At 42.2% G+C, this 18496-nt stretch overlaps 1 protein-coding gene across 1 annotated transcript in view; it reads right to left on the reverse strand.

The window, feature by feature from the left end:
* The window catches only part of Hacl1 (2-hydroxyacyl-CoA lyase 1), a 34468-nt gene that overhangs the window by 12148 nt on the left and 3824 nt on the right, over positions 1 to 18496 (reverse strand). Inside the window, exons 3-12 of the mRNA XM_021181400.3 lie at positions 17305 to 17345; positions 15612 to 15692; positions 14277 to 14349; positions 12341 to 12418; positions 11408 to 11502; positions 7909 to 8021; positions 4091 to 4226; positions 2177 to 2282; positions 1035 to 1118; positions 139 to 240 (exon numbers count right to left, since the gene is read on the reverse strand). Of these exons, the coding sequence (XP_021037059.1) occupies positions 139 to 240; positions 1035 to 1118; positions 2177 to 2282; positions 4091 to 4226; positions 7909 to 8021; positions 11408 to 11502; positions 12341 to 12418; positions 14277 to 14349; positions 15612 to 15692; positions 17305 to 17345 (909 nt within the window). The remainder of the gene's footprint in view (positions 1 to 138; positions 241 to 1034; positions 1119 to 2176; positions 2283 to 4090; positions 4227 to 7908; positions 8022 to 11407; positions 11503 to 12340; positions 12419 to 14276; positions 14350 to 15611; positions 15693 to 17304; positions 17346 to 18496) is intronic.

Below are 18496 nucleotides of genomic sequence, written 5' to 3' on the forward strand. Positions count from 1 at the left end.
GTGAGAAGGGTGTCCTGGTTTTTTGACCCCGAGGCTGACAGAGTGCACTGTTTCCTATGACTGTCTATGTCCTATTCCGGAAGGACCAAGGGACCCATCAACCTGAGGGATTTTGAATTTCCGCTGGCCCCACGTTACCTTGGAGACGGCTTCATTGCTCTTCATTTTCTCCCTCAGAGTCTTCCACCACTGGCTGTCTGGGGGGCACTGCCATGGAGTTTTATCAAACTGTTCTAAAAGCTAAAAATATAACAAAACAAACTTTTCTTTCCTTTTTGAAAATAAACTTGAGGCGCATGAACATAAAAATTTTCCTAAAGAAGGCTCTCAGCACACTGGAGGAGGCTGGTGATACACTGCAATTGGCTCGTGACACACTGCAGGAGGCTCATGACACACTGCCCTTCCCATCGCACCCTCTGCCAGCAGCGAGAGACTGACAGGAGGTCAGTGGGTAGTGCCGTGAGCCATGTGACACAGACCAAGGGCTGCAAATTACCCAAGTGACAGGGCACACATGACAGGGATAGCATCTGCATCTCAACATGACAATTACACAAAATCAAGTCATAAAGGTGACCACGTCTGACCTCCTGCCACAATGAAATGTATAAATTACATACAAATAGGAAGTCTGCCAAGTCACTGATAACAACTTGAAGAGTAAAAATGTCCTTATTACCTGAAAATATACTGTTAGATTTCCCGCTGTGTAATAAGTCAATTTTAATTCCTTTAAAAGCTATACTGTAATTTTTTTTTCTCAGAAAGCTAAATTCTACTTAACTGAATTCTGGTTTGAATGACTTTAAATTTTTAAATGCTAAGTTAACATTCTACAATGCTAACTTCCACCAATATGACAATGTAGTGAGCTGAATTTACCAAGTTCAAAAGTTGCAGCTGGTTTTCTATTATAAACTTAGTGTAAAATGACTAGACATGCCACCAAGTAAATCAAAAGGAGCCTTATCCAGAATTGACTGCTTTAGGGGTCAATCCGCAGAAACTAAAACCCAGAGAAAGGCTTGTACCTGTTTAGAGACAGCATTTATATCTCCTAGCAAAATCACAGAAGGCCTTACATTATTCCCCAGTTCTTCTGCACAGATATCAATCTACAAAGAGAAAAACCCAAAGAACAAGCAATGTTTAGTCATTTTTGTTTTGAAGAAACGTTCAGAACAAAATCTTTTTTATTTTATGTGTGTGTGTGTGTTTTGTCTGCATATATGTTATATGTGTGCCTGGTATCCAAAGAGGACAGAAGAAGGCATCAACTACTCTAGGGATGGAGTGACATATCATTGTAAGGTGCCATGTGAGAGCTGGGAATTGAACCTGGGTCCTGTGGAAGAGCAGCCAGTTCTCCAGCCCACTGTGTTTGCTCTTAAAATCCTTTAGGAAGAGCTGTTGAGATGCCCCAGTGGGTAGAAGCACCTCCACCAAGCCTGATGACCAACTCCCAGAGGCTGTCCTCTGGCCTCAGCACATGTACTGACACGCAAGTACACATACACATATATGTGCCCATATGCACATGGACACACACTAAATAAATGCAGTCAAGAAAAATAATAAGCAATGGTATTACAAAAAGACTTTTAGAAGTTAAGAGCCACAGCAGCTCTTCTAGAGGACCTCGGTTTGATCCTCAGCACCCACACAGAGGCTAGCATCAGTAACTCTAGTTCCAGGCTATCTGATGCCATCATGTGGCCTCAGGGCACAGGAGCACACACAGAGTGACAGGAGAGGTTACAGGACTTTCCGGGGACTCAGTCTAATGGCAGGTGAAAGCAAAGTCATTTAAGAGATTTCAAAAGGTTGACAGTTTTGTCACCTAAAAGACATCTTCACCCCTAAAAGGCAGAGGGTGTCTCTCCAACCTACCCTCTACTCAAGCCTCTTTCCCTATCTTTAAATACAGTGGAACGGTGAGGAGGTAAATTATCCTTTTCAAACTATTCAAAACTTGACTTTGAAAGCTTTTCTGGTTAGAATTAGCACAGGATACCTTGTAGGCTTGAAAGGGCAGCTTAACTCTGGTACCTGTAATTATGTTAGATAATTTGTAAAAATCTATTTTTGTCAGAAGACAAAAGGTTCTTTACAAAAGCTGAGAAGAAAGCAGAGCTTACAATGGCTGAGAGGGAGAACAACCCTCTCTGAGTACCTGAATAAACTTCACGTCTGCCTGATATCTTGGAGGCAGTCCAAAATGTAATATCCAGTTTAGTCTCGCACCAAATAACACAATCACGTCAGCGGATTGCAAAGCCCTGTTGAAGAACAAAAGGAGGAGGTTTAACAAGGGCGCACTGACACTTTTTACTTGAGCTCTTCTAAACTTCTTAAAATATTTTCCAGGTCTATAATTTGGAGCTTCCAGAGTAAATCTGATCTTTCAGATTAAGGTGAGTTTTGGAAAGCTGGGAAGATGGCTCAGTGGGCAAGACGCTTGCCATGCAAGCGTGAGAACCCGAGGTCGGATCCCCAGCACCCACGTAGGGGCTGACTGCTGTGGTGCACATCTGTGCTGAGCCCGGGGTGAGGGGCTGGGGGGATCGGGGGAGGATCCTGGAAGCCGGGCGCCTAGTCAGACAGGCAAGCTGCAGGTTCAGTAAGAGAGACCCTGCCTCCAGACTAAGGAGAACTTGAAGGAGAAAGCAAGAAAGCTGGGCTCAACTGTGACATGCACACGTGCATGTGTGTGTCTCACTCCCAACACACACCCCATCTCACCCACGCACACACACAAGGACATGATGTGTTAATTTGTTCTGTTTTGGAGATTGGGTATTGCTTTTTCAACTAATGCTGGCTTCAAACTTGTGATCTTTTCCCCTGGCCTCCCAAAGGCTGGGGTTACAGTATGTATCACTACGCCTGGATGTTTTCTAGGAGCACCTATTTATAGACATTATTCATATTCCAGAATTTTCTCCCCCCCCCCCCAGAAGACATGGTCTCATGTAGCCCAGATTGGCCTCAAATTCCTTAAGTAGGAGTATGACTTTGAACTTCCAGTCTCCTTGTATCCAGTAATAGGATTAAAGACACATGTCCCCATGCCCAATTCCTGAGTGCAGGACTTCACGCCTTCTAGGTAAGCACTCTCCCAACAGAGACATCCTCAGCCTGGAATTGCTTTCTAAAATACACTACGCATTACCTAATGCCCAAATAACTGAGACCACGCTGTTTTCACAAATTTTCAGTAACTTGATCATCTAAATTCTGGTCCGTTGCTTTGTGAAAATTCCAAGGAGGCTACAGATGGTACTGTACGTACAGATGCACACCACTAGGTAGGTACCAGAGGGCAGGAATTGTGCTAGTGTGATTCCAACCTGGAAACTGAGTAAGAGTCCAAACAACTTCCTCTCCCGAGTGAAGCCATCCAGGCACACACGCATCCAAGGCTCCCAGTGCCGTGCCCCGTGAAGCCATCCAGGCATACACGCATCCAAGGCTCCCAGTGCCGTGCCCCGTGCCCTTCCATTTCTTCCAGTGAAGCCAAACGGCATACACTCATTCCAGACTCCGCCATACCTGTTCCCCCATCCTGTCAATCCATTAGCCCCTCCCTTTCTTTCCTCTCATACTCCTCTCCCCTCCCTCCTTCCACTGAAGCAGAGCAGCATGCCACAGTCCACACCCTCCAATGGTCCTGCTTCCCAGCTACATTCCTTCTTCATCCCTCCCTAGGGTTTCACTATGCTGGCCACTAATCCAGCCTTAAGGAATACAAACAAACATGTGCTTCTCCACCTAGCTAAGAGAACTCTTGAAAGTGCCAGAGATAATGAGAGACTATGTTCAGGAGAACCGTGATACAGGTAACTGAGGGGTTTCCTCTAAAAACCATAAGGGCCAGGAGAAAATCAATAGTATCTTTTAAAAAATGGAAATGTTCAAAACAGGTATGTTTAGAATTACATGAACTTTTTAGAGCTCCTCTCGCAATTCATCAAGGTCTCACACACACACACACACACACACACACACACACACACACACACACACAAATTTAATCCAGTCTAAAATCTGCCAAGCCATTGTACGTAAAACCTGGAACGCCACGCACCTGGATCTGGCCGCGCCTACGCAGTTGGGATGATTGTCAGGGACAACCCCCTTCCCCATAGGTGTAGGCAAAAATGGCAAACTGCACTGCTCCACCAGCTTCCTGATACTGTCCTCTGCATGGGAATAGGCAGCGCCTTTGAGAAATGCAAATCACAGGATGACACAGTTACACTCAGCACTGGGAACCTCAAACCTCAAACGTGTCACAGGAATTTGCTTTTAGATCCCAAATCCTCCTGCTGCATAAAACACCAGCCTGAAAGCAAAATGAATGGTGGCAGATGTTCAGGAGAAATACCTCGCAATAAAAACCTGTATCTGTGCCTCTGACTGCAGTCACCTTTCCTGTCTCACGCTCTGGGCCTACTAAACTACTACCCACGATTCCCTGAACATAGGCGGGTAGGGAAGACCTCTGCCCTGAAAGATAAAGACTGAGGAAACTGATCTACATTACCAGTAAACTCCTTTGCAGTCTGCTGTGCAGGACGTATGTATGTATGTATGTATGTATGTATGTATGTATGTACTGTGCAGGATGTATGAGTCTCTAAGCCTCTACAATGCTGCGGCTGTAACAGGGCTAGTCTGAGCAGGCACATATCTGTTTGTTTTATCCTGCAGCATATAGTTGTAAAACTATATGCTGCAGGATAAAATATGCCCTCAATGACCCTGAGAACAACTTCCTGTCTTGACATATAGAATAGATTTGTTTCTAAAGGCATCGCCCATATAGAATAGTTTTGTTTCTGAAGGCATCGCCCACGATTGTTTTTAGCTACTTAGTTGTATATTCTTTAGCGCTAAAAGCATAGCATCTATATCTATGAATCCTAGTAAGTAATAGAGTGTACGTTCAGACTCACTATCACATTCTGCACTAAAAGACCATCTTAAAATTCTCTGTTATACGTATGTGATGAAAATAGTCTTCTTTATTTCAGTCAATAAGTTTTCTTTTCTTTCTTTCTTTTTGTTTTTTTTTTTTCTGCTTGTTTATTTTGTTTGGTTTTTCAAGACAGGGTTTCTCTATGCAGCCCTGGCTGTCCTAGAACTCACTCTGTAGAGCAGGCTGGTCCCTTGAACGGAGATTGGGACGCCTCTGCCTCCTGAGTGCTGGTAATGGTGTGTGCACCACCACTGCCCAGCTCCAGAAAATGTTCTTATTCTCTTTCTTATTTTGGTGTCTTTCTTCACGCAGCCCTTTTTTCCTTCACAGCCTTTGTTCCCTTGTCTACTAGAAGACTACAAATTTTTCATTGCACAGCTGTGGTGTCACATCCTCTGGACTCTCTTCCACATCACTGAGGCAGAAGACCCTCCCTTCCTAAACTCTGCCTCACTTTCCCTGTGCATAGTGTACTATAACAGGAGCTATGAGGACGAGGAGGCGGCTCTGTCGGTAAGGTGCCTGTGGTGCCTGAATGAGGCTGAGTTTAAATCCAGGAGTGGTGGCACACCTCTGTAACCCTAGCACTGAGGGGAGTAGACAGGTGGATCTCAGGAGCTCACTGGCCACACAGTCTTAGTCAAATAGGTGAGTTCTGGGTTCAGTAAGAGACTGTGTAAAAAATATAAGTAGGGAAACACCTGATGTCAGTTTTTGGTATCCACATATGCACATACATGAAAATGTACATGCATATACACCATACAACAAATAATTTAAAAGTGCACTACTTTAATCCTAGCACTCATGAGCAGAGGCAGATAGATCTCTGTGAGTTCAAAGCCAGCCTGATCTATACAGTGAGTTCCCAGACAGCCAGGACTGTCTCAAACCAAACTAAACCAAACAACAAACAGTAATAATAAAGGCATTAAGACTTTACTAACCCAGCATGATGGTGCACATGTTTAATCCCAACACTGAGCCACCTCTCCAGCCCCCCAAATAATTTTTTAAAAAGCTCTGGGTATTCTAGAACTCACTATGTAGACCAGACCGGCCTCAAACTCACTGAGACCTACCTGCTTCTGCCTCTTGAGTGCTGGGATTAGAGGTGTGAGCCACCACTCAGCCTAAAGCATTTATTTGTGTGTGTGTGCACGTGTGCATGGGTATGTGTAGTAGCCAGAGGACAATTTGCTGGAATCCACTCTCTCCTTTCCCAACACTCAAGAGGTGGATCTCTGTGATTTTGATGCCAGTGTGGTCTACCCAGTAAGTTCTAGGCCAGTGAAGACTATATTGAGAGACTCTGCCTCAACCAAACCAAAACAAGCAGAACACTGGCCTACTAGACTTATTTATTATCAAGTGTGTTTTCCTTTGGATGGGAAATTATTTTTTCACTGTATTCTTCATGAATTCTATGATTGCTGCCACATTGTAAGCAGCCATCAGTAAATGCTTGTTCAAGGAGGAATGACAACTAGAACCACCGAGAGCTTTCCACACTCATTGCTGCTTAATTACATCCCACTTGGATGGCTGCTATCCTTCATACATCAGGTGATGAGACTCAAAGCAACTATTTGCCAATCAAAAAAATCAATGCATTGTACAAAGCACTGAGCGCAGCACTGAGCGCAGCACTGAGCGCAGCACTGAGCACAGCACTGAGCACAAGGTTTTTCCTTCATTGCCTCCCCTGGATTAGAACCCAGGATTTCAAACCAAACATTCTAGCCCAGAGCTGCATCCTCAGCACCACCACCTTCCTTAAAACTGTCTTCAGTTTGTCTACAGTTGGCTCCTAAGCAGCTGAAATGGATGCGCACGCTCACAGGCAGTCCTAACGGTTCTAGGGTAGCAAGCAGGTACAACAACTATGTTCCAGCCAGCCATGAGCCTGGGGTACATGTAAGCTTGAGGCAAACCTAGGCTATGTAGGAGATCTTGTATCAAAAAAAGAACACAAAATAAAAGAAAAAATAATAATACATTAACAGGCATATAAATTGTTTTATATGACACCTAAGGGGTAAGCAATTTGAACACTGGACCAAAAGCCTTCTGGATATCCATACCTTTTAATTTAGTTAATTTTCCTCTGGGACACCACCATAAATCCTAACTATGGAAAAACCTTCATATAAGAATGTTTATCACAGCCAGGCGTGGTGGCACACGCCTTTAATCCCAGTACTTGGGAGGCAGAGGCAGGTGGATTTCTGAGTTCGAGGCCAGCCTGGTCTACAGAGTGAGTTCCAGGACAGCCAGGGCTACACAGAGAAACCCTGTCTCGAAAAACCACACACACACACAAAAAGAATGTTTATCACAGCTGTCAAATGTTTGACAGCAAGTGTCAATGTATATGAGTCAATGCTAAAATTGTATTTAGGAAATAATTTTAAGAAAAATATTTCTTCCAGGGGTGGTGGTGGTGATGGTGATAGTAGCCTTTAATCCCAGCACTCTGGTAGGTGGATGTCTGTGAGTTCAAGGACAGCCTGGTTCTAGGATAGCCAGGACAGAGAAACCAAGTCTCAAAAGAAAAAAAAAAACTATTAAAAGCTTATAAAACGTAAAGCTGCCTATATAACATGATTACAGTATGTAAAATAGACATTAAAAATAAAGTTCTGAAGGCTAAGACTGGTCCCCCAGATGGAGAGGTCTGTTTTAAAACTTTTGTACATTTTCCAAAGTCTTTTGTAAAGAAGAAATACATTTACTTCTAAGTCAAGGAGTGAAACTTTTTCTTGTAAAAGTGAGGTCCCTGGGCCACTGAGGGTAGGTTCTATGATCTGAAAGTGTATGAAAAGAGCACTTGTCCCAATCATGAGCAGAGATCACACAACAAAGAGCAATGAAGACACCAATGGCAGAGGCAGCCTTCCCAGCCTGTTAGCAGCTCGGATTACCTTTCCCGATGATGAGCAGGGGTTGCTTGGCATCCCGAAGAACAGAGGCTGCCGCACACACAGCAGAGGTTTCTGCCATGCTAACTGGAGGTGGCATGCAGCACTCCTTGTACCTGAAAGAAAAATGATGTTATAATAATTAAAAGAGGCTAAGGGGATGGGGAGACGGCTCAGCAAGCAAGATGCCACCAAGCCTCATGGCTTGAGGACCTGAGATGAACCTCTAGATTGGCGAAAGGAGAGAGTGGATTCCAGCAAATTGTCCTCTGGCTACTACACATACACATGCACACTCGCACACACACACAAATAAATGCTTTAGGCTGAGTGGTGGCTCATACCTCTAATCCCAGCACTCAAGAGGCAGAAGCAGGTAGGTCTCAGTGAGTTTGAGGCCAGTCTGGTCTACATAGTGAGTTCTAGGATAGCCAGAGCTTTTTAAAAAATTATTTGGAGGGCTGGAGAAGTGGCTCAGTGGTTAAAGAGCTGGCTGCTAGTCTAGAGTTCAATTCACAGCAACCACACAGTGGCCCCTAACCATCTGTAATGGGAGTGCAGTCTCGAAGGCACATAGAACACGCATGTACATAAAATAAACAAATACATCTTTAAAAACAAAGGCTAATTTTAAAATTTCTTACTGTGAAAATTTCAAAGTTTACATAAAAAGGTAGAAAACAGGCTAACACATTCTATGGCCTTGGCCAGCATGGTGATGTAACCTTTAATTCCAATACTCAGGGGCACAGGAAGAAAACTCTGTGAGTCTGAGGCCAATCTGGTCTAGACAGACAGTCTGGGATACACAGACCCTACCTTAAAAGAAATTGCACAAACTCAATTAAAATATTCAACGAGAATGTCATTTTACATTTGCATCACTCGAACACATACATATGCACACATAGAGCCCCTCCCCCTTGAACCTTGAACTTCACTGCAGGAATCAGACCTTTTATTCTTAAAAACCTGCAAATGCAGCTCTAAAGATAAGGACCCACTTTTATACAACTATAAAGTCCTCTGACATAGTAGGAGTTGGTCCTGAATATCAGCTAATAGCCAGTCAGATGAACAAACAACTGACAGAAAGTCTGGGTCCAGGGCACCCCAGCAGGAATAGTAGACCAGAAATCAGTGGCAGTTGACATAGAAATGAGCTAATACATAAGTAGGAACTATTTATTCTCAGGTGACTTTCAAAACACCAGGTGAAGGGTTACTGTTATCTCCTCCGCACTGGGTTCCAGCTGGCAGAGATGCACTGTGCAAGTGTTCTGTCGCAGAGGTCCCTCACCATTCCTGATTCCACTCACACGTAAATCAAATCACGCTAGTAAGCTAAAGTTAGTAAGACATCACCACGGGCCTTACTAAGAACCATTAAAGCTGCCAGAGTTAGCTATCTCTGAGTAAAAGCCCCTCACAGTGACCATCCACTCTCACAAAAAACATGGAAGGTTACAGATTTTTAACTTATGAAAGGCTCACTGTCCTTCATCCCTCAGCATTACGGTGATTGTCATATTCTGATGACTACTCAAGAGATGTTCTTGTGTTGCATTCTCAAAGACAGAAATTTCCCCAGTATATCAGATATACTGACCACTCTCTGTAACCATTAGACAACCATTTCCATAACAGCAAGGCCCTCAAAAGGTACATTTAAGAAATAACTTTAGAGCTGGCGAGATGGCTCAGTGGGTAAGAACACTGACTGCTCTTATGAAGGTCCTGAGTTCAAATCCCAGCAACCACAGTGTGGCTCACAACCACCCATAAAGAGATCTGACATCTTCTCTGGTGTGTCTGAAGACAGCAACAGTGTACTCATTTATAATAATAAATAAATCTTAAAAAAAAAAGAAATAACTTTAAAACAATGGACCATGCTGGGTGTGGAACACCTTCAACCCCAGCACTTGGGAGGCAGAGGCACAAGGATCTCTATGAGTTTGAGGCCAGCCTGGTCTACACGGAGAGTTCCAGAACAGTCTAAACTGCAGTGAGACTCTCTCTCTTTTTCTTCCTCTTTCTTTCTTTCTTTCTTTCTTTCTTTCTTTCTTTCTTTCTTTCTTTCTTTCTTTCTTCCTTTCTTTCTTTCTTTTTTTCTTTCTCTCTCTCTCTCTCTCTCTCTCTCACACACACACATGCACACGCACACACACACACATACACAATTAAAACAGCAATGAAGCATGCTGTGGTGTTTAATAAACCATAGCAGGAATGAATGTGACATATATAACATGCATAATGCTCAGGACAGTGGTGACACCTGCAATCCCAATACTTGGGAAGTGAACTGAAGACTCAGAGTCTGAAACCAACCGGGACTACACAATAGATCCAGGTTCAAAAACCTCTCAAGACAAAATTTAGCACACTGACTAAGTATGAATGATAAAAAGGAAGGCTTGGCCCTAAATGCTAAAAATGCTGGATAAAAAGATTTCTTCGGGGCTGGAGAGAAGGCTCAGTGGTCAAGACCTGATTTGTCTTCCCAGCACCCACATGGCTTACAATTGCCTGTAATTTCAGCTCCAGGGGATCTGACGGTTTCTCTGGCCTCCACAGACTCCCACACACATGCAGCATACAGTCTCTCTCTCTCTCTCTCTCTCTCTCTCTCTCTCTCTCTCTCTCTCTCTCACACACACACACACACACACACACACACAAACACACACACATAAATAAATAAATAAATAAATAAAACCTTTTTTTTAATTATTTCTACACTTCTGGATCTTTCTAAAAATGTTATAAAAGAAAAGTGTATTTTATTTCTAAGACTAAAGAAATATCACTTAGAGGACTGACAGACTACAGCAGCATCTTTTTTTTCTTCCTCGAGACAGGGTTTCTCTGTATAGCCCTGGCTGTCCTGGAACTCACTTTGTAGACCAGACTGGCCTCGAACTCAGAAATCCGCCTGCCTCTACCTCCCAAGTGCTGTGATTAAAGGTGTGCACCACCACCGCCCGGCCAGTAGCATCTTTATCAATACGAATGATACCGAGTGTGAGGTTGTGTGAGGTTTTTAGACCTCTTTTCGCTCGGAGTGTTTTTAAGAAATGCATGTAGAGGACAAACCCTCGACACACTTCAGAACATCGTTTTTAGGATCAGATAGACAGACGCCTTTTCTGCTGAGCTTCTCAACAGCTGTCTGCCTCACCTCTTGCCTTACATGAAGATGTCTGTCAATATCCCATACATTAATGCAGATACATATCTGAAGTTCCTGGATGAATAACTTCAACTGAGGAATTCACAAAGCTCCAAGAATTAGATTTAGTAATGAAATCCACAAACAGTTGCTAGGTAACGCTATTGTAATGAAGAGAAGCCTTTTGGCTAGGATTCAGTTTAGTTACAAAATCATCAAAAAACTATTGAGACACATGGAAATTGGCCGATGAACTCCTAGATAATTCTTTTTAAAGAGTAAGTATGATAACATAAAAATTTAGGAGGAATTGTGGCTAATTCTTACTTTATAGAAGTCACGTTCGCCTGGAGGCTCACAAAATCTGCAGGAATGTCAATGTAACAAGCTCCCGGGCGACCATAGATACTGCTCCTCACTGCCTGTGTTTGTCACAAACAAAAGACTTTTAATGTCTCAATTATCATATTCTTCTTGAAATTAATTTAAAAGTATAAAATGAACACTAATTTTTCCTAAGGTATTCTTAGTTGGAGAAAAAAATTATAGTTAAAATAGAAATGTCCTTTATTATCTATATTTTGAAAAATATTTTCATCTTAAAGGAGATAAAGAATTCCTGTAGGGCTCTGAAGTGCATACTCTGTTACCCTTGAAGAGTAGCCAGAGCCCTGCTTGCTGTTGATGCTGGAACACGGACTTTCACCTACTTCTTAACCTTAATCACTTCATAGAGACTTCAGAAACCGTGACAATATGTGTCAAATCAACCTTGTAACTCGTGGTTTTGAAATAGCTCAAACTTAATTTCACATAAAGTCGTCCTTGACAGCTAACATCACTTCACAACATGCTTTAATTAAAAGATGGTTGCTTTTTTCTTTTTCAAGAAAGATGATCTTACATGCAGTTGTTCCAAAATTTTTGCAAATGCTGAAGAGATCACTATCCAGGAGCTTATCATACATTTATCTTTACTTTGCTTTAAATAAAAAGATAATTTAAGAAACTAACATACAGGAGAATGTTATTTCTAGAATAACTTACTTTACCTCTGTCTCAATAATTAATGCAACAGCAGTGAGCATTAGAACGTAAATAGCCATTTAACAATGCTATTTCTCACAGTCTGGGTGTACTCTCATCTTTCCATTAAGAACAATAGCAGTGCTGGGGGCGTGGCTCTGTAGAGCAGCCTGTGCTCAGCATGTATGAGACCCTGCATCCAATGCCGGGAAGAGCTTTTCAGTAATACTGCACCTTTTCAATAATAAACGGAATGAGCTCTATGGTGCTTGGCCGGGCGGAGAACTTGGTATACAATCTGCAAGCTTCAACCTACACAGAAAATGAAAATTATTCAAAGTCATCTCACAGTCTTATTGCTCTCATACAGGAAGACAAAATGTTTAAATCATTGCTTCTTATTACATTTAGAGGCAAGAGAGAAAAGAAATGTGGTTTTTGTTGTAATATCGAAAAAAAAATATTGAGATCACAATCAAATTTCTTCCTCAGGATAATTCTGGAAACAATTCAAAACAACACACTGCATTCAACTCTCAGGTTGGCAAAAATGAAGATAACACATACCATGCACTGTGTACCATGTAACCACAACACAGGAGCACAGGCACTGTCCCTAATTGCTGAGGGAGCAGACAGAAGGCACGCCCACCAGGCCCCGCTGAGGACACGGGTGCCTAAGATGGGACTCGCACACTTCTACTGCTTTCCTGCTCTTGTATCTGCTGCTCTGCTGTTGGGAACATTGGAGTTGGGGCTCTACCTCTGCCTTGGCTAATGCACTCTGAGGCTCGTGGGGAAGCTTTCTCTGCACACTTCCAGTATGGAGTCTATGGAAAAGACGGCAGCCTCAATTGCGCAGGCTTGAGAGAACCACGGTCAGCCTTCAGGTACCAGATGCCTATGTCCATGTCCTTCAGCTTTAAGAACTTCCAATAAGAAAAAGATATTTGAATTTTAAATCAATCTGTTTTAATTTTTTAATTTAACCTAATAAACTATTAGGACTTTTAGGAAACTATAACAGTTGACATTAATGCTCTGCTTCCTATCAACGTAATTTTTGTAGTAACTTCAAATTTTCTTTAAAATAATTTTTATACTCATTTATTTCTTCTCTGTGTGTGGTGGTTTGAATGGAAACGGCCCCCATGGGCCCACAGGGAGGGCACCGTAGTGAGATGTGGCCTTGTTGGAGTAGCTGTGGGGGAGGTGCGTCACTGGGGGTCAGCTTTAAAGTTTCAAATGCTGAAGCCAGGCCCAGTGTCTCTCTCTCTCTTCCTGCTGCCCGAGGACCAGACTAAAACTCTCAGCTCCTTCTCCAGTTCCATGTCTGCCTGCCCGCCATCATGCTTCACACCATGCTGATAATGGACGGAACCTCTGAAAGCCAGCACCAATTAAAGTTTTGCTTCATAAGAGTTGTCGTGGTCATGGTGTTTCCTCACAGCAGTGACACCCTAACTGAGACACTGTGTGTGTAGAGTGAGAAGGTGACAGGACATGAGGGAGTTTTGTCTCTCTGTCCACCATGTGGGTTCTGAGCGCTAACCACAGGTTGTCGGGCTTGATAGCACACATGGAGGTCAGAGAGCAGCTTGTGAGAATCAATCTCTCTCCTCCTCCACGTGTGTTCTAAGGATAGAGCACTAGTGTGCAGGCAGACTTGCAGAAAGGAGCCTTTGCCCACGGAACCATCTTGCCTGCAAGACATTGATTTTATTTATTTATTTTTACAGATTGTATAAGTTGTATCTATGCTAGTTTTTCATCATATTGACACAAGCTAGAGTTATTTGAGAAGAACCTCAATTGAGAAAATGCCTCCATTCCATTGCCTCTAGGCAAGTCTGTAGGGCATTTCCTTGATTGACAATGGTTATGGGTGGGCCCAGCCTACAGGGAGGGCAATGCTGCCCCTGGGCAGGCAGTCCTGAGCGTATAAGAAATCAGGCTGAGGGAGTCCGAGGCAACAGGTGAGTAAGCAGTGTCCTTCCATGGCCTGGGCGTCAGGCCCTTCCTGACCTCCCTGGATGATAAAATAAACCCTTTCCTCCCCAGGTTGCTCTTGGTCAGCGTGTGTCATCGCAGCAACAGAAATCCCAAGTAAGATAGCGTTTTACTTTAGTGGGACTTGCTCGTGGCTTGGAGGTTAGCGGCGGATGGATACCTGTGGAAACTCCTGGAAGGCTCCCATTGCTTCTTGATTTCTTTCAGAAGAACCACCAATCACAATCAAGGGCCTGAAATAGTAAGGATTTTTTTAAGAAATATTATTACAAGTGAGAATATATAGGGCTAGAGAGATGGCTCAGCAGTTAAGAGTACCGACTGTTCTTCCAGAGGACCCAGGTTCAATTCCCAACACTCACACAGCAGCTCACAACTCTCTGTAACTCCTAGATCTGACACCCTCACCCAGACATGCAGGCAGAATACCAATGCACATAAAAGTATCGTTAAAGAGAATATATAAAGCATCCATCAGTGTCCAACACACAATGAACAATAATTCTGAGTGACTGAGACAGAAAGCTACATTTCCCTTGAAAAGCTGGAGGCTAAAACAATTTAAGATGCAATCTGATGCGAGAGACACTGCCCTCAAGTTCATAAGATGGAAAGTGTATGGCAGAGTGGGTCACAACCACTCTGGCAAACCTCTACACCCAAAGATATTAACGTTACAATTCATATCAGTAGCAAGATTACAGTTATAAAGTAGCAACAAAAAGAATTTTATAGTTGGGGGGTCACAACATGAGGCAGTGTATTAAAGGGTTATAGCCTTAGGAAGACTGAGAAGCACTCTGTGTGTGTGTGTGTGTGTGTGTGTGTGTGTGTGTGTGTATGTGTGTGTGTCTGTGTCTGTGTCTGAGTATGTGTCTGTATGTGTATGTATCTGTGTGTATGAATGTGTGTATGTGTGTATGTATGTGTGTGTCTCAAATGCTTTTTCTTACATCAGCTTGTAGATGCTTAGGCTTCCAGGTTGAGGGACAGAAAATGAATTTTATATGTTTACTATTCCTGAGATGGAGAAAAGATATTTTATATTTCCCTACGTAAGTCTATTTGAAAATGGCAAGATGAGCGATAGTTGTATTCTACGTCTCAAGGTTTAAAAAAAAAAAAGACCATATTTAAATTTAAAGTTATTTTAAAATAAACCCTAAGATAGATTTAAACAAAAAAAAAAAGGGCAAGGAAAGAAGACAGAAGCACCCCCAATCTACTCTTCCCAGCAAGTGTCTCCTATTCAGTGCAACGCTGTTAACTACTGTCCTCACGCAGCACATTGAAGGAACGTTTGCACCATTCCGCCCCATCCTCCTGACGGCCAGACCACTTCCCAGTTAATTACCCTCTTCTCTATTTCTAAGCCTCGCAAGGTGGATATTTTTTTTTTCCTCTCCCCAGCTCTTTCCACCCTAGATCAGTTCTACTTGGTTAAATTATGCAAAGACACATTAAGAAGTGTTTTCAGCAAGAATTATTTCATTACCAACAGTTCATGTTTGCATTTGCCATGCCGCCCAAGGCGTGGATGAGACCCGGACCGGAAACAACAAGGCACACTCCTGGCCTAGAGGCAAAGCAGAGGTCATGGATCAGACTTATCAGCTGGGTGGGTGGGGAACATGTAGACACCAGCAATCTCAGCTCGGAATTACCAACTACCAATTCATCGTATGTTAGGGTTTCCATGGACACTTCTTGGTCATCAAAGGAAAGATATGTAGGTCTCTACTATAATTGCTAAACAATTAATAGAATATTTTAATTAAAAAAGAGTAACATCAAGTTTCTTATAAGATATAATGTACACTATTACTTCCCCACTGTATTTTACTAACCTCCTCACATTTTGCTCTATATTTGGGTTACAACAAGCTGACTGATTATAGAGGCAAATTTTGACAGCCACATATATCTCCTATGATTTTTTTTCATTTCCTAACAGAAACATATGATATACTAGATCTTTGTGAGAAACGCGATTCTAAGTGCATGGGTTTCCTCTAAGTCTTTCTGAGTGCTTTCTCTTGACATAACTTGCTGAGCTTAAAGGACTCAATGATAAAGAGTCACTGTATCATTAAGTTTACCACTTTTCAGTTCTAACCTAATAACCTTTTAGCCTTTAAATGACATTAACACAAGTCTCACCAGAGATTAAACACCCAGAACAGCACCACTCAGTAGAAAGTTCTACAGTAGTCATTATAGTCCCTGTGCAGTTAGACATGATATGGACTCTATACACAGACACTTAAAACTGTGGCCAGTCCAAACAAGGAGCTCTGGCTAAAATGTTACTTATTTTGAATTAAATGTAAACAGTCACCCATTGCTGCAATACTAGTCAGTACAACTCTAAAGTTCTCAAAATAAAATTTTCAAAATTAACCTTTAGCTTGTTAAAATAGTTATCAGTCTGGAATCACTTAAGGCATAAATGACTGTAATTTAAATGGTTTCCAGGGTCAGCAAAAAAATTAAAATATTGTTTACATGTAAATAAAGCAACAGAAGTAATCCAGAGACTGTTTTAGATGACCTAGTTTTCCTCAGGGTTATGTTCAAAAGGTCATCATTAAAAAAGAAGGATTGTGAAATCTTGCTTGGTTATATTTCTTAGTATTTAATTATTAACTTCAGTTTTAAATTTTTTTTAAAAGCTTATGTAAGTGGCAAAAAAGTATAATACAAATTTTATCAGAAATCCAAATTCCACCCAAAAACTGTGAATGTAGAAAAAAAGTTGAATATATGAAAAATCTTAATGGTTGTGGAATTATCCTTACATACTTTCTAAGATGGTTACTTTTAAAAAGAATTAATTTCTAATAAAGATTGAGGGGTAACTGGCTAGCACAACTGGAATATGCTCTGGTAACCTCGTTTTGGAGCCAAGCCTTTTGTATAAAGTTCTCACTTCTTTTTTTTTGGGGGGGGGGGGTTGAGACAGGGTTTCTCTGTGTAGCCCTGGCTGTCCTGGAACTCACTTTGTAGACCAGGCTGGCCTCAAACTCAGAAATCCACCTGCCTCTGCCTCCCGAGTGCTGGGATTAAAGGCATGCGCCACCACGCCCGGCTAAGTTCTCACTTCTTATTAATACCATCTTCTATAAGACAACAATATATATTTCTACCCCAAACACTTGCTGTATGCAAATGAACCAGACTTTATTTACCTGCCTGTCAGGTATCCAACCGCAGAGGCGGCATAACAAGCCTATGAAGAAAGGACAGTAGGACTTAATTAGACACACAGGACTCTTGGGCATAAATACAAGAAAAACATATTGCTAAGAGAGAAGATGAGCTGGCATGGTGGCGGGCGCACACCTTTAGACCTGAGGCCAGCCTGGTCTATTGAGTGAGTTCTAGGAAAGCCAGGGCTACACAGAGGAACCCTGTCTGGTGGGGAGGGGTGGGGATGAGAATTCACGTAGTAAAGGGAAGGAAGAATTGCAGCACCACTCATTTTTATGAGATGTGATAGCCATAAACTTCAAGGCCTGACTTAAGTATCTAGGTGTTTTAGTTTTAGTTTTTCAAGGGATTGTCATTGCTCTCTATGCTGTCCACATTACCAACTCATAACAGCTCCAGGATCTTGAGAATCAATAGGAATTGATTTCTTACTGCTCATGTCTGTCTTCTCTCACTCTTCTCTGAAGGGTTAACTTTTTTGTTTAGAGCCTGGTCTCATTACCGCCTAGCCCACGGTGACTCGCACGTCTGGAGCTTCCAAGTCCTGGCACGTTTAGGTTTTTTGTTTTTCTGTATCGTTTCCTACTTCCCTAGTGCCTGCGTATGCATTCATTACTTAATGTCTTTCCTTGAGTTTGACTTGCCTTGCCTTTCCTGGTGTCTTGAAAAAAAAATCAAAAAACAAACCTGACAGCATTGGTTTGAAATCTTTACTAACAGATTCACTTCAGCTACTTCGTCTAAAAGGTATTTTATCTTACGAATTACATTTGATACTCATTTCATTATCACTGGTTTTAAAAAGTCTCCATTTTCCACTGTGATTTCTTCAGCCCATTTACACATTAGGGTCTGTAACGATGTTCGTACTTTCGTTCCTCATACTGGTAATCTATGTTTTCTCTTACCCCTCATCAGTTTGGCTTGATGTCTGCAGATACTTATATGGGCCGGGTGAGTGTTGCTCCATTTTAAATGGGATTTTTTCAGTTATCCCTGTTTCTGAGTGTGCTTCCACACAGTCAGGTTACACATTACTGTATGTCTTCAATTCTTAGCAAGCAAGCTGGTGACTTTTTTTTTTTTCCTGCTGACATGGTTTTTTGTTTGTTTTGAGACAGGCTCTCATTCTGTAGCCCAGGATGCCCTTGACTGCACCTCTTCAGCCTC

The sequence above is a fragment of the Mus caroli genome, unplaced genomic scaffold (assembly GCF_978045245.1).
Source record: "Mus caroli unplaced genomic scaffold, Mus_caroli_1 scaffold_12, whole genome shotgun sequence".
Lineage (NCBI taxonomy): Eukaryota > Metazoa > Chordata > Mammalia > Rodentia > Muridae > Mus > Mus caroli.